At 37.0% G+C, this 15,995-nt stretch overlaps 1 protein-coding gene across 9 annotated transcripts in view; it reads left to right on the plus strand.

Moving 5' to 3' along the window:
- The first annotated feature begins 2,034 nt into the window (after window positions 1–2,034).
- Window positions 2,035–15,995, plus strand: part of mitfb (melanocyte inducing transcription factor b) — a 29,221-nt gene continuing 15,260 nt past the window's right edge. For 2 of the 9 annotated variants that reach the window (XM_013276040.3, XM_019350093.2), the window contains exons 1-2: window positions 3,010–3,259; window positions 14,570–14,807. In XM_013276040.3, the coding sequence (XP_013131494.1) occupies window positions 3,156–3,259; window positions 14,570–14,807 (342 nt within the window). In that variant the 5' untranslated portion in view covers window positions 3,010–3,155. Of the gene's footprint in view, window positions 2,132–2,196; window positions 2,216–3,009; window positions 3,260–3,469; window positions 3,590–10,134; window positions 10,255–14,566; window positions 14,808–15,995 lie in introns of those variants that run through there. The other 7 variants (XM_013276037.3, XM_013276044.3, XM_013276058.2 and 4 more) reach the window with 6 other exon arrangements.

Here is a 15,995-nt window from a genome sequence, read left to right on the forward strand (position 1 = left end):
TATTGAAAGGTGACATATACACAAGCTTTTACTTACTATTTAAAAAAAAACCCTGTCTATCTGAAACACAAATAAACATTCTTATAATAAATAATAATACTTAGTTTATTATTTGGGCTAATCCGACATTTGTTATGGTACTTAATTTGCTAAAATGAGTCCTGGTTTCTTGGATTGGTGTGTTTTTCAACAGACAAGCTGATCAGCAGCTGATAGTCATCCTTACTAGAGCAACCGGACACCTTCGGCTCATATTCCGCGATGTTGTTTGGCAAACGGTTGCAAGTCACTGATGACTGGATGGCAGACTTCAAGTTAAAAGCCGTGACTGAAAACAAAGGTAAACCAGAGTGTTTTTTCATACCTGAGCCGTTATCGATGACCTCCACTGCAGTTCATGTTATTTTATATGGTAGAAATGTTTGTACTGGCTGCCTTTCCAATCTGCACATCCTTGAGTAAATAATAGTGTGTTAGTCTTTGAATAGTTATCCCTGTGTTCACTTATCTCAGGGCACATAGCCAGGATGATGCAAGATATGTGGGTTGTTTTAAAGAAGTTTGTAACTGATACCAAAGTATTCATATTGTCTCCAAGTACCAGGGTTTGAAGATGTTATTGGCATTACAAAACAATGTGTATATTCAGATATTCAAATATTAAACAAATATTATTAACAAATCAGTCCTGAACTCAAATTTAAGTGAAGTAGAATTTTTTTTATGTATGCCCAGCTAAATGAAGCTGAAGCTGAAGATTAAGAGTTCAGCTAAACATATAAATTGTGAAGGTTTTCAATTTATAATAATTTTATTTCAACAATTGACCAGATATTTGTCTATGCAAACTTTGTTTTCGCTATAGGTAGAAAAATGGGAAGCCATAAAACACTATATTTTTCTGCAAAATGAAAAAAGAAATCATTAAATGCACAACTGCCACAAAAGTTTATGAGGTGTGTAAGTATTTATTTACAAACCGTTTCTGCCAAAAAGAGATATAGCACTGACACTTGGATAACTTGGAAAACATGAACACAAACATTGGTTTTCTACCTAAGGGCACTGAATCAAGTTTATTTACTAATGTGCTGACACTGATGATCTGTGCAGGGTGCATGCTGTCTTTCACCCAACATACTGTGGTCCCCCTCTGTTATACAATGGCTGGAAGGGTGGATGGCTCGCTGGATGGATGGGTTGATGGGTGGATGGCTGGTGAGCAGGCTTTTGCACTGGCATTAAAACTAAGAATTTTGGACTCTTCTGACACAGTGATTTTTTTTCTTCTCATATTCAGGTCCTTAAATTTATATTTTCTTGCTTTATTGAAGAATATTAATTTATGTGTTATAATTTGCAAAATCAGCATATTCTTATAGGTATTTAAGAAATGATGTTTCAAAGATAGAAAGATCACTGTGCTAAGAATCGTTTTCTAAATAAATTGACTTCAAAACTACTTTTATTTAAAATATATCTTAAAAATATATATCTGGAAGTAAGTACAAAGGCTGTAGTAGTCTACAAATGTTACAGGTCTAATGCAGTTGGGGGGGCTGGGTAATCAGTACCTCAATTCACCCAAGTACCACATCACAAGTAATTTATCTGTATATTGTAGATCGGATTCTCTGGAGCTCCTGTGTCATGTCATTTGGCTGGATGTATGTGAGTCTTCTTCTCCTGTGTGTCTCAGAAATAGTATTGCAGAAATACAGAAGAAAAAAAACACATTCTGATCCCATTTCTCATTCTGTTCAGCTATCATCGTTTTATTTAAGGCTTTATTTTTAGCCTCCGGGTATGTGCTTTCCAGCAGAATCATATTTGCATTCTATTTGCATTGGTAAAATACAGACTTTAAACCAGTTCAACAGGATGAGGGTGAATGCAAATATTGAACTACCTCTAAATTTCCATTTTATAATAGAGGGTGCCCCCCACACCCCCGCGGGCTCACGAAACTGTTTTCTAGCTCTATACTCCCACCAAGTGGTAGACAAGACTTCAACTGAGGAGACCAAAGTTGGTGTGCTGAGAACAGCGCGTGGGTGAGAGTAGGAGACGAGCGGTCAGTCAGTCTGCACAGGGAAACGGGGAAAAACAGAGACATGAGGCTCGTCTTGAGGTTGGTCTAAAGTCGGGTGCAATATCTGCATGACCCAATAAGAGACTTGAAGTCTAAATATCAAGGTTGCGAATGATCTGCAATGTAAGAAGTGCCGTTATTTATGTTTTTATTTAGATTTTCTGAACAGTTTCTGTGCGATTGCTTCCAGATTTACTCATTTAACTGACTGTTACATCCAGTGTTTGGTTTTTTTTGTTGTTGTTGTTGTTTTTATTATCAGAAACACACAGTCTGATTCTTACTTACTTCAAGGTCACTCTGGGCATGTGTGCTTTAAAGGCTTTAAAACAACTCACTAGATATTGTTTTTATTTTTATTTGCAAACAATGTAGTTATGCTTTCGCAAACTTGCTTGAACAGCATGCCCAGGTCACAAAGGCTGGATTTTTATTTTTTATTTTTATTTTTATTTTTATTTATTTTTTATTTTTATTTATTTATTTATTTTGCGGGTGGTGGGCATGGTGTAAAATATAAAATAATTCATTTTTATTGTGATAGCAAATTAACGCACTCCATTATTTTTAACCAATATTAAATGTATCTGCATTCAGGCAAAATGTGGAGACCATTTCTTTGAATGCAAAATCTAAGAATGCAAACACGCACGGCCACTGGAGCAGACGCTACTAATTCAAAATAACTCTTTACAGCCAATTATTGCGAAATCCACACTGCTGAATAAATATTGCTTATGGAAATGAAACTCTGACATTTCAGTTTCACTAGTCGAGCAAAAAAAAAAAAAGGGTTGTGTAAAAATCCCCTCGGATACTGCAGCCAATCAGAATTGTGCTGACATTTACATCCCCGGAGCATTTTGGTAGTTGTAGTTTCTGGATTATTTGGAGCCCGTTGGCTGCACTTTAGCCGCTGCCGCGAAGGACTACAGAGCTCCGGGTCCTGGGCAGAGGCGGCTTGCGTTGACGGTTGGTACTGTGCGGAGTACTGGGGCACGAATATCACCCGTCTGTTTTTTTAAAGAGGGTTTAGCGTCTCCAAAAGTTGACATCTGCAAGTATGCAGTCGGAATCGGGAATAGTTCCTGACTTCGAGGTCGGAGAGGATTTTCAAGAGGAGCCTAAAACGTATTACGAATTGAAGAGTCAGCCCTTGAAAAACAGGTCAGTTCTTTTGCCGTGGACAGTTATTTCTCACGCTGGAGCGGTTTTTGGGGTTAAGGTGATAATTAGGCTGCAGACTTTTTAAAGTGTTGTCCAAAGTCTATGAATGTGCGGGGCTTTCTCATTGATGTTACTGAAGCTGGTCCCGGTGTACCTCGTTCCTTATGGTCATCCTGCTTGCATGAAGTTATGCAACACATGGGTGTTGTCTTGTCAACATCAACTTCAAATATTAGCTCACAGAGGAGCAGACAGGTCAGAGTTTAGTAAGGTGATGCTCAGCCTGTCTTGTGTTGATGGCTGATATTCAGGTTCTCCAAAAGCAGAATGGTGAGTTATTGTTATTTATTAGATTTTTCTTTAAATCCCCCGAGAATTACCTCTTTTTTAAGTATCACTGCATAACAACATGTGTGGTAAAAGTGCCATAAGTCTACTATGGCACTACACCTTGTGCATTAACAGCTTTGAAGTGTCAAAAGTGTGTAAGAAAGTATTAACTATTAGATAAGCTGTAGTAAAATAAATAAAAAAATCAAACCTGATGTTTCTTTCAGTGGAGGAGTGTAGCCTTCTTTACAAGCTCACAGTTAATATTAAATGCTCTAAAGTTGTTTAAACCAATAAAATAAATCAGCAACCCAAGAGGCAGACAAAATTTAGTTTTCAGCAAGTTGATGGCCTATTAAGAAGTTGTAAAACTTAAGTGCATGTAGTACTGGACAAAGTGCTCCAAGTCCTGACAACAGTTCATTCTTGTAAGGACACAGAACAGAAACAAAAAACAGCTTGCAGCACTGACGTTTACTAATTTAGTTTCAGCTTTGACACACTGAGGCCTCAGAAACATTTAGCTGAGTCAGATCTATGTGGTGTGATTTCACCTTTCACCCTATTTCTGGAAGTAATGCACAGCAAGTTTGATGTCTTATACATATGTCTTATACATGTGTTTAATGCAATGAAATGACAGATTTCCTGTCAACAGTGTAGCATATCAAAACAATATTGAGAAACTTTAGAAGATGCCCTTTTTTGCTTTCTTACAATTTTCACTCTTACTAAGAGTGAAAATTGATCCCAGAGGTGGGAAATATGTAGCAAAATCTATGAGATGACTGGAAGGTGAACTTAAATTTGTTTTGTTTTAATGTTTTATGGGAACATGTTTTTTGTTCTTATTCTAAACACCTTCTCATTTAGAAAAAAAACAGCGTTACATCTTGTTTCGACTGACAGTGAACTGTACTATTCTCAAAACTTAGTTGGTGTGATTGATTCAATTTAAATTAAGTAAGAAAACATGTAACAACCACATGTTACATACACACATTTTTTTCATTGTAATTTATGATTGCACCTCTATGGGTGATTTCAAGTCACAATGAAATATTGTTGGGGTGTAATATAAGTCGTAAGTTATAACATTTTCATGCCCCCTCTGTGATGAGGATGGTGATGACGATTATGCATCTATTACCAGGATGGTGTCAGAGTTTTTGTATTTTGTGTCTGCTCCTCTCTGTTACGTAGTTTAGAGGTGGTGATACATGGCCTCATTGTCAGGGCGAGACATCCAGAGGACAGTACGCCACTGTGTTCGGACAGAGCTCTTGCTGCAGACGTTCGCTAGACTCCAGTTATTTATTTATTTTTCTTTCCTCTCGTTCTTGATATTTTCTTGCAGATTTGCGGTTTGTCTCGTTTTCTCTAAATTCAATCAAAACAACAGTTAGAAGAACTGTTAGAGGAAGAACTGTCATCTTGGACAGTCTTAGCCTTTAGCCTAGTTCTGCATTTTTTAAACTAATGTCTTCAATTTTTTCATTAGTGAAATGTCATTACACTGTTATACATCCTTGGCCTGAATCTGAGGCTGTGTTGTTTTTGTTGCTGGTGTAGCAGCAGCAGCAGCAGCAGCAGCCATTCCAAGTATACGCGAAGTATCAGCACGGTTTGTGAATCATTGCTGTTTGTTTTTCTTTATGTCATTTTTCTCCTGAATGTGTGAAGTCGTCTGAACCGTGGCTTTGATTGAAGGTATCCCACTTCCCCTTTCTATCACATGAAGATGACCCAGCATAATAAATAGTCACGATGACTGTGCCATAAGACAGTTTTATGCAAAATGGTTATAATTAGTTTGATTGATTACTGAGTTGTCTGATGTCTTCTAATAGCTGCTTAAGAAGTATCTAAATTTGAAGTTTTGTGTGCGACAAAATGTCATCTTAGCTTTCATAGATCTATTTGTTTTCTGGCTGTCTGCGCATCAGTTTGACAGAACACACAGACTGCTGCTGACGTCGTGCCAACCTTTTTGTGCCTAATATAGATGTGAGACAGGCGGCGAAACTAGTCTTCTATGCAGTGTAAATAAGCTATATAAATTTAGCAGGGAATGTGTTATATCAGAAACTGTGAGTCGAGGGATCTTTTTTTTTTGCACCCTCAGTCAATGCAGAGGCTGAAAGTTTTGCGTTCTAATGAACAGGCTCGATTATGAACATAGCTTATATTAAATCCATATGGATGAATAAATATTCAAATGTCTTACACAGAAAGATCCCCGGCCAGTAAAGATTAGCAGATGCTAGGCAGAAGGAACCAAACAAACAAATGTGTTGCATTTACATCAGCCTTACAATGAAATTTTCTTGTTGCTTAATTAACGTGTTTCTGTAACAATTTAGGCCAGAATTATCACTTTTAACATTTAATGCCATACATACATCTTTCAGCCACAACATTAAAACCCCTACTTGTTTTAAGCCACAAAAACAGCTGTGGCCCATTGGAGCACAGACATTGGGGGTATTCTGTGGTATTATGAACCTTTTTATTGGCAGACCCTTTGGTCGTGTGGGTTGTGGGACTGGGTTTTTGCAGATGGAGCTTCGAGCTTTTTGTCATTTGGGATCTTGGCGTGGAATTATGTATCAAAGTTACACCCGCATGAATCCTGGATCCCAAGGTTTTCTGGCAAAATTGCAATTGCTAACAAGATTGTCAGTGTTAATCATTTCATTCGTTGTTTTTAGTGCATCTCTATCTGTTTAAATATAAAGACTTCCTCAAAAGCTTTCTTCAAATCATACAAAGCTGAAAATAAAGAATTGAATGACTATGAAAACTTGACAATGGGACTTGGTTTATGTTGCTCAGTAAATATCTGTTTCAATAGCTCGCAATGGGTCTTTGTGGGTCGGGTCTACACTTCGGGTTCTCTCTCTTGGATCTTGGCCTGAGGGGTAAAAACATGAATGGAACTCAAAGTCTCCTGAAAAAACTTTCTTCTACACACCTGAAAATAAAGAAGAATCAGATTTAAGTCAGCAAAAACTGAATCATAAATTAGACCAAAAAGACAAAGACTGCGGTCAAAACTTTTAATGCCGTAAAACTCTGTTTACTTTTTTACTTTTTTTTGGTTTTGGTAAAGAAGAAATTATAATGAACCTTAGGGCACTTTACATAATAATGATAGCTGAGAAAAGAAAATAACCTCAGGCTTACTCTTAATGCACACTCCTTACAGGCATGTTTGGATGATGATGGGTCTTGAATGTGGATGGAGTTCTTTGGAAGAGACATTTTACTTTACCTAAAAATGACAAGGACGCGGAGAAATACAGAAGAAATATTGTAGTTTTCACAACTTATTAGTGTCTAACAATCAAATGAGCATCTTGGTCATTTGTAGTAATATTTTGGTATGAAAATAAACCTTTCAAATTAAAATAAGAGAGATGGAAAGGGGATTTAGTAAAATGATCGGGATATCCAAATATCAATTTAAGTTCTTCTGCAATAGAACTGAAGTACAGAATAGGTATTTAAGGTCAAAGCAATGAGCCAGTGGTCGTGAGCTGAGTCAGAGTTTGAGGGATATGAAACTATGTGTCCAGAGCAGCTTGTTCCCACGGGGTGTCCTAGACAGAGATGCCAAAGAGGTTCATCCATGATCTAAGAAAGACCGAGGGGCTTAAGTGACACAGACAGGTGTTGAGGCTGGAGTAAAATACAGTCAGAACAACTTGTCCTGTAATCATGGTTATTTTTCTGCATTCTAACCTCTTATGTGGCTTCTCAAGCACATCTGCTTAAGATTTCTTCATAAAGAATGAAAAAAATAAAATAAAGAAAAAATTATAAACTCTACATCTTTTATTTACTGATTGATTTGCGTTTGCAGTGTTAATATTCCTGACTTGTGATCTTTGTCTGCCTCTGTTGGTGCCCAGAAGGAACTGCAATAATAAAAGAGGCCTTTGAGTGTGGCTTTTATTGACACAAGTAATTATTCTTAACAGTTAAAAAAGAAAAAGTAGCCTTCAGGCATGATCATGTCTAAAGCCTTCAACTAGATGATTTGTTATTGATTAGTGCAGAATTAATTCATTGTTTACTCAATAAAATACAAGAAGAACCAGAACTAGTGAATCTTTGGCACGTTCGCTTAAAAAATGACTAAAATGACTCATTAACTATTTAAGCAGTAAGTTGTTATTACAAGTATATATAGAAGTTATAACAAGTAATTACTAGCATGCATTAGCTGTTGAAAAAAATACCCTTCACTGTTAAACAGCTAAAACAAATACCTTTACACGGTGACTTAATTATTAAATTTTAACTTGTGGTTAAGACGCACATAATTGCGTACAGTTATTTTTTTTCAGAGTCATATTTTACAGCAACGAAACATTACCATGGTTCATTTCCGAAGAAAGAATGTGTTGATTGTCTGTTATCACCTTCAAAGAAAGCCGAGGATAAATCAGTCTCAGAATGAAAAGCTGTTATGTTGTGCTTGCACATCGTTGTTATATCAATGAACTTGAAAATCTTCTGCACTCATTCAACCTGCTGTAAGGAAACGTATCAAAGGCTCCTCCTTACTGTCCTTGGAAGCTCTACTTACTCTTTGTTAAAGCGCACAGGAAAGAGAGGGAGCTGCAGCTAGAGCAGGCCATCCTGCCGAACACAAGTGAGGGGAATTACAAAGAGCACAGAGCCTAATTACAGAAATAAGACCCAGCAAGTTCTAGTTATCCCATCCAGTCCTGGCTTCCTGGAAGCATATTGCAAAGTACCTGATTTGCTTTTTAGATGCTTTTACGACTGACCCTGTTTTGTTGTGCTTTTGTACTTGAGTGTGAAATAATTATGTACAATTTTTATTTTAACAGTTCTTTATGGAATAGCAATTGTTTTGTAGACCATTGTTTTTTTTGTTTTGTTTTTTAAAAAAAAGGCTATTATAGCAACAGTCAGTGACAGTTGATGCTTTACTAGAGGTCAGGATATCTGTGAGTCACGACATTAAAACCATGTACCTAATAATGCGTAGGGCCCCTCCATATCTCCAAAAAGGCATTGCTATATATAACTTTATAGACTATGCAACAAAATGCTGTTTTGTCTGTGTTTGATGAAGCTAAGGTATTTCCTGTGCTTATGCAGTGTTTATGCACGGTAAATACAAAGTTTCTACCCAGATGTTTACCTAGATATTTACAGGATTAAACTATTTACCTCATCTGAATCATTTGTACAGTTGTTTTTCTGTTTGTTTTTTAGACAAATAAACAAAAAAAAACAACACTTTTATTGCATTCCCTGTGTACAAACCCCACATAATTGACGGTCTAGACATGCATACAGATGCTTTCTATTATCTATGATTTGCCTGCTTGTGACTGACTCCATCCTATCATGCCAGCTGCACCAAGCTGGGCATGTTTGAGCAGCACAGGAGTCCAAGTAGATCAATGCACTGTCATGTAGGGTCATAATCACTCATTTGTATTCCAGCAGAGAGGTTGTGTAGTCTGCTAGAAGGGCAGCAACTCCTGCAGTTTGGTAGAGAGAAAGAAAAAAGGAGACAGGATTGTTACCAGTATTCAGTTTGCCTGTGTCTTGGTTAGATTGCCTATTTTCACTGCTCTTATCCTGTGCTCACTGTATAGTTATATGCAATGTGGTCTGTGTAAGTCACTGTCTACTTCCACAATTCATCCCATTCCTCTTTATTTACCTAAATAGAAGCTCCCGAGTTAAATGATGAAAACACACTGAACGGCCACCAACGGGATAAAAGTTGAGTTTTAATGAGTTTAATGTGGTTTCTTTAGAATACACCTAATCTGGGGAGTGATGTTTAAACTAATGAAAATGAGCACACAGTGTGTCTTTTATTTTTCTTTCATGTCAGTTCATTTCTATTGTGCAACGTGTAGTCTGCCAGCCTCTTGCAGCAGCAGAACATATGTTGCATTCTCCTGTTTATTTTTTTGCAGTTGTCATTTGAAAGTGTGTATTTGTATCAGCCATGAAAGCTGTAAGAAAGTCATGCTAATATGTACACATATTTAGTTCAAATTAAGGTCAATCAGCAGATGAACGTGAAGTCAGCTTGGTAGTGTCAAACTTATCATTATGCACTGTGAAGGTCAAACATGAGAGGAAACAATAAGCAGCATATTTTACAAATAAAGGGAGACTTTAAGGTTTAAATAAACCATTTGAAATCCTTTCAATTTCTCTAAAATGCAGTGTCACTTGTCAAAAGCAGACAAGTTTTTGAGTTGTGATACTTTTGAGATACAAGATTTTCACAGGACAGCGACCCCTACTTGGTTGTAGTCCATCTACAACACGTGTCGGCACATGTCTCTAAGCGTAACACTATCTGCGTGGTTTTAAAGCAGCGTATTGATGGACAGTGTGTTTCCAGCGAACGCCTGCACGCTCCTCTCTTCTGCTTTGCTGTTGCTCTGCACGGGGCTGGTCCTATGCCTGGGACTCTGCGTGGCGATTGGAGATTCCAGGCCGGGCCCTGGAGCCTCCCCTCTCTGACACACTTTCAGCGCTGCACCACCAGCATGACTTTCACTGCTCTCCAAGGGCGGGTGGTGCACCTTCAGGGAAAAACAAACAAATATGGAGGCTGTAGGAGTGCAAGTGTACAGACCCTGTTCATTTGACTGTCTGTGAGTATGGCGCCTCAGCATCTGTGGTATTGCTGCAATGCATTAAGGCTTTATTTTGGAATCTATATGTTTGTTCAACACTATGTACACATGAAGGGCACCATGCACTGAGCTGTATGTGGGAAGTAGTCTTGGAAGATTTCTCCTTGTGTTTTTATGTGCTGAATAGTTTTTGTATGTCAGGATATACATTTATCAGGCTATTATAGTTAATTGCAGCTCGTCACTGGCCACTTATAGCGAGGGAGCTTAGAAATCTCATACTTAAGACATAAAGTAAATAACAGAAGAGGTATCATGTTTTGGCATGCTAGTTATTTATTTTTTTTAATGAGACTGTAATGGTAGAGTTATTATTCAGTCACACAGAAGTCATTAGGTCTGCAGAATCCATCTCCTGTCAATTACCAGCAGTTTTACAGCTGCAGTGCATCTGTATTGTAGAGTATTTTCCTTTAACAGCTCAGTGTTTTGACTCTTCTCAGACCTTTGTCGCTCCACAATGTTACTTGACTTCTGTCTTGATGCAGTATTTGCTGTATTTTCCTGGTTGTTTGTTGTCTTTAGTGTGTCACTGAATCCTGCTTCAAAGTCTCAGCTCTGACAGTTTGACTAATGGTGAAGTATGATGAAGGCGCAGTAGTGAGCAGAATCAGAGGAATCATGAGTTGAGTGGGTGGGACTCTTCAAGACTGTACAACCATTGTTTTTTTCTTTTTTTCCCTTGAGATACACACAAACATAAGAGGAGGTGTGCGCACACACGAATGAAATTTTAAAAGGACAAAAGAGCTTTTTATGTCTTTCATGGGTTTGTTTGGCAAAGAGCCAACAAACAGTCAAAAGAAAGAAACAGAGAGAAAGAGACAGAGACATTCAGCCTTGCCTTTCTGAGGGGTTTCAGAAAGGCAATTCATATCATTCATATCATGGTCATTCATATACACAAACACAAGTCAATCAAATTATTAAGAACGTAATAAAAAGGTAATGAAGTCATATGTTGTAAAGTTTTATAATAGGGCAGCTAAAGATGCTAAAGAAATAAATGTGTTATTTGAGGGTTCTGAATAGAGACATTTTGCAAAAAAAACCGCCACATTTATGAAAAAATAGCAAATTTACACAAACAAAACAGGTGCATTTGCAACAAAAAAAAAGGAATGTGAAAATTTACAAGAAAAGAACATATTTGTAACACATATTTATAACACTACCCCTAGATCATGTCATATCACATTTTTAGCCTAAAATGCTACCTCCTACAATGCTTTGAATTACATAGTGTTGTGCACTTGTTCAAAGTTTGAATTTGGTTACAATTATGGCTTCCAACAATTATAAAAGTAGAATAACATGGTAATGCTCTTTTGTCCTGCTGTAAAACTCCAAACTCCACCCTAAATGTGCAACAGGTTTAATTCAGCTCAAGTCTAGACAGCAAGCAACTTTAGTCAGCAACAATTGTAAAATCAATTCAGCTTTTCAGAATCACTGTGGTTTTCACAACGTCTTTACAAATGATTTCTTAATCAATTGCAAAGCGATGAGAAGATATAAGATTATAAGAGACATATCGATTGTAATTTTCTTGAGCAATTCTGATTTTTTTTTACTTTTGCCGATTTTTTACAATTCTTATTTGCCTTCTAAGAACCATAATTGATATACATATACAGGCAAAAAAGTTACAGGATCTTCTCTCCCATAAGCAACATCAAAATAAAGGAAAGTCTTATACTGAAAGTCTGAAGACCATATACAGTATGTCAAAGGGATGCAGTAATAGAAATTTTGTTGCATTGTAAGCCTGTGAGCAGAATAGAGGCTTACTCAGTTTAGCCTGACTTATTTGACAGGTTTCTAAAAGCGTTAGTACCTTCACCGAGTCACTCATCAGTTATTTTAGTTTTGGTTGGGGTTTTTTTTTTTTCAATTTAGTTAAACTAAGTTAGCTTTCAAAATGGGTTTGCATGTTTATATTTTTCTTAGTTAAAAATAATTCCTTTTAGTTTACTTTTTATTAGTTTCAGTATTCATTTTACTGCATTATTTTTATAAGCGGGCTATTTGCCAGGGGCAAGACTTAGGAAGTTTGTAATGGCTATTACTATGCAAACATTTGACTTAAGAGTTATGTACACATTGTATTCTCAATAAGCACGCACCAATGCCTCCTCAGGCTGGTTGTGTTGACAAATGCGAGCAAATTTACAAAGACTAAAACAAAAAACATTTCCTGTACATAGTCATGTAATTTTAGTTTTAGTTTTCTTTTTAAGGCAACTTTCCACTTTTATGTAGGTTCATAAAATTCTTATCACACCAGTTTTTGCTTTGTGTTTAGTTGAAGTTAACTATAACCTTGACATTTATGCACAACACAAATTCAAACAGTGCCATACAACCTGTGGACCCACCCTAAAACTTTGCTCAGTAGCACTCCTGGTGGTCAGAAATTGATCATGCTACTCTGTGCATCTGTAAGTACGTAGTTGAAAGCAAGTACTTAAGTAAGTTGTAGTTTAAACTGTATGCTACTGTGTTGCCCTTTTTATATTCTTTCACACATTATAGCTTCTTTGTTAAATTCATTGTGTTTTTAAACTCTCCATAAATGTAGCTGTCAGATACGTGAAAAATCAAATTAAGCGGAAAGTTCCTCAAGTATTTAGGAGTACTATAGAACTACTATTCAGTACATTTATTTACTGAAATTATTCAGTGTATATTATGTTTTTTTATTTACGTATTCATTTAAAAAAAACTGTTCATTTTAACAAAAGCTGATTTATCCAACCAGAAGCATTCAACATGTAACAAACGTGACTAATTAATTATAATAATAATAATAATCATAATTATTATTATTCAGCTCTAGTTTATCCAAAGAATGTAACAATAAATCCATCTGTAGTTCCAAATCAATTCAAATGTCACATTTGAACTGTAAAACGGAAAGAAAGGGAACTGAAACTAATTTGTTCTTGGAACAAACCATTGATCATTTAATCACTGAAGTAGATTAAAGGAAAAAAAGAGAAGAATCAAAGCCTCTGGCTCTGGCAGTGGATATCAAGAGTTTTAGATCTAGTGACTTTTGTTATGAAATTTGTGGGATGAAAGGAAACACAATCGCCCAAAGTCACACAGCAGAAGGAATTATTCTTTTGAACACTAAACTTGATTCCATATATTGGGTGAAGCACAAAGGAACAAAGGAAGAAATGTAGCTGTTGAATTTAGACACCCAAACCACTGAAGTGCTTCCAGAGAAAAGCCAGAGTTCAGCCTGTGTTTTGCTTTTATAATATATTGAATATATTTGTTATACAGTATTGTTTTGTCTAATATCTGGTGCAGGGTTCAGTGGGTGTGGTTGTAGACAATGAGATTATATCCACTGCTGAGGGGAGATTTATGGTATGTTGAGGGCTCAACACCCACTGAATACGCTGCAAGCTGAGGCTGTGTTTGACTCCGCTGGCTAATTAGTGCGATTACTGCACAGCTGGATTGGCCAGACATTTTACTGAGTTTTATCAAAAGGATCACTCACTCGATGGAGGCTTTGTCCCGACAACTTCTGCTTCAGCAGAGACTCTCTATTTTAGGACTTCAGGACTCTGTCTGGGGAGTAGCCATCTAAATTTAAAAGAGTGGGAAAACTGAAACAACCTTTACAGACTAAATGTTCCTCTTTTTGTTTTGTCTACAAATGCAAAATGTCCATGCCTTCCAAAGTCATTAAATTCACAACATTGTTTTCCTTTTTGAAATGAGATCTTAATTGATAATAGATATTGATAGTAAGTGATTTAATGGAGGTTCAAGTATTTGTTTTCTAAGAGCAAATAAGCAGGGCTGCTTAATTATTTATCTTTATAAAATAAAAAATAGCAAAAAAAAAATGCTCATTGCATATTCCCGTAGCTTTGCTTGTTCTGTTTGACAAGCTTTTGATGCTGGCTGATCATCAAAGGTTAAAATGACAGGTTATCAACATAGATCAACCAGTCATTTAATAGAGTAATTATTGCAGAACAAAAGTTAATAGTTCCCTTTTGACCTCTTCCCCTGAAGTCATCCTCTCTGCCAGTTTTCTTCATCCTAACATTGGCTTTTTATTACATCCATCGTCCCTCAATTTTCTTCTGCCTTTTCAGGTTTTCTTGACCTCTCCTTCCACATTTGACCCCTTTCTACCCTTTCTAGCACTCTTTTTCTTTTCATCTCTTTTCACCTCATCTTTCTAATCGACCCTCTGCCTTCTCTCTTATCTTCTCCAATCATCCCTTTCTCCCCTCTGCAGCAGTCCGTCAGACCAACACAGTTCATCCAAGCCCCCGCTGAGCTCCTCGGCCATGACATCGCGCATCCTGCTGCGGCAACAGCTGATGCGGGAACAGCTTCAGGAGCAGGAGCGGCGGGAGCAGCAGCGACAACAGGCCTCCCAGTACACACAAACTACACAGGCCCAAACGCCTGCCATCAATGTCAGTGTCCCGGTCAGTTTACCACCTGCTGCACAGGTCCCAATGGAGGTGCTAAAGGTAAGAAAGCATGGTTCAAGTTTCTGATGGTAGGGAGCAACAAAGAGTAGGTTGGTGTGTATTATTAGAAGGCTGTTACAGTATCTGTATAAAGTTTCCACTTGTGGAATTAAACTTTGTATGTGTCATTGGTGCAGCGTGAATGGTCCAGATGTATTTATAGATTTTAGTGACTCGTGCATGAATAGTCGGGCAATCATGGTTTACTATGACTGTGTGTAAAAAAAAAAAAAAACGGGAGTGAGTGAAGTGTGTTAAAATGCGTATATGGGGATTATCTTTCCTGAGAGAATTCCTCTTTAATGCATGCTGTGCTTCCAGCCATTTGGATTTAGCCATCTTTAATCCTATTTGCTCAGCTACATTCACATCTTTTCATAGCTTTGATTCCTTGGCAGTCTGAGGGACAGGAGACTGTTAAGATTTTCTGTACGAGTAGAGACCGTAGTGTTCGAGAGCGCATTTTAACAACGCATTTCGGTAAGTCTTTCTGTTTGTCCACAGCATGTGCTTTCAGAGGTTGCAATCTTGATGAAACATCTTTAGAAATTCATTCGACTTGTCATATTCTGAGGATTTTGGTATAATTGCTGTTTTGTAGTGTTTTTGTTCTGGCATTTTACCTTGAATTCAGTGGCTTTCCATATAAAAAACACTGTGTGGTAGTGATTTGGAAAGTGTTTTTGTGCAAATTATGAGAATTTTGTCTTCCTTACATATCAACTTAGTGCGTTTTTTTCAACTTTTGTGTTTGTGATTTCTTGAAAAAAATATCATTATGGAGGTGTTAAGATATTGTGTAGTTAGTGTAATTACTCACGAGGACACTTGCCTTTTTGTACATTTTTAGATTTTGCATTTCTTTAACATGGATTGCCAATAAGCAGCTGGTTTTGTCTCTGACTTCCTCTTTTAGAAAATTGTGCAATAACAGGAACAAGACTTCCACGTGAAAAATATGTGTGATACATAAGAGAATCTTTACAATCGTACAAATACTTATGTTTAATAATGCTTGTAGTTAAAGGTCTAAAAATCCGTCTATGTCAGACATTTGTGCTTGTTAGGTAAAAGTTTAATCAGTTAATCGGTACTATGTCAACAGTTTAGTCGTAGTTTTATCTTACGATTTCAACTGTTAACCCATACTGTTAGCTGACAGTTTATGAAGTTATTCACTCTGTGTAT

The sequence above is a fragment of the Oreochromis niloticus genome, linkage group LG20 (genome assembly GCF_001858045.2).
Source record: "Oreochromis niloticus isolate F11D_XX linkage group LG20, O_niloticus_UMD_NMBU, whole genome shotgun sequence".
Taxonomy (NCBI): domain Eukaryota; kingdom Metazoa; phylum Chordata; class Actinopteri; order Cichliformes; family Cichlidae; genus Oreochromis; species Oreochromis niloticus.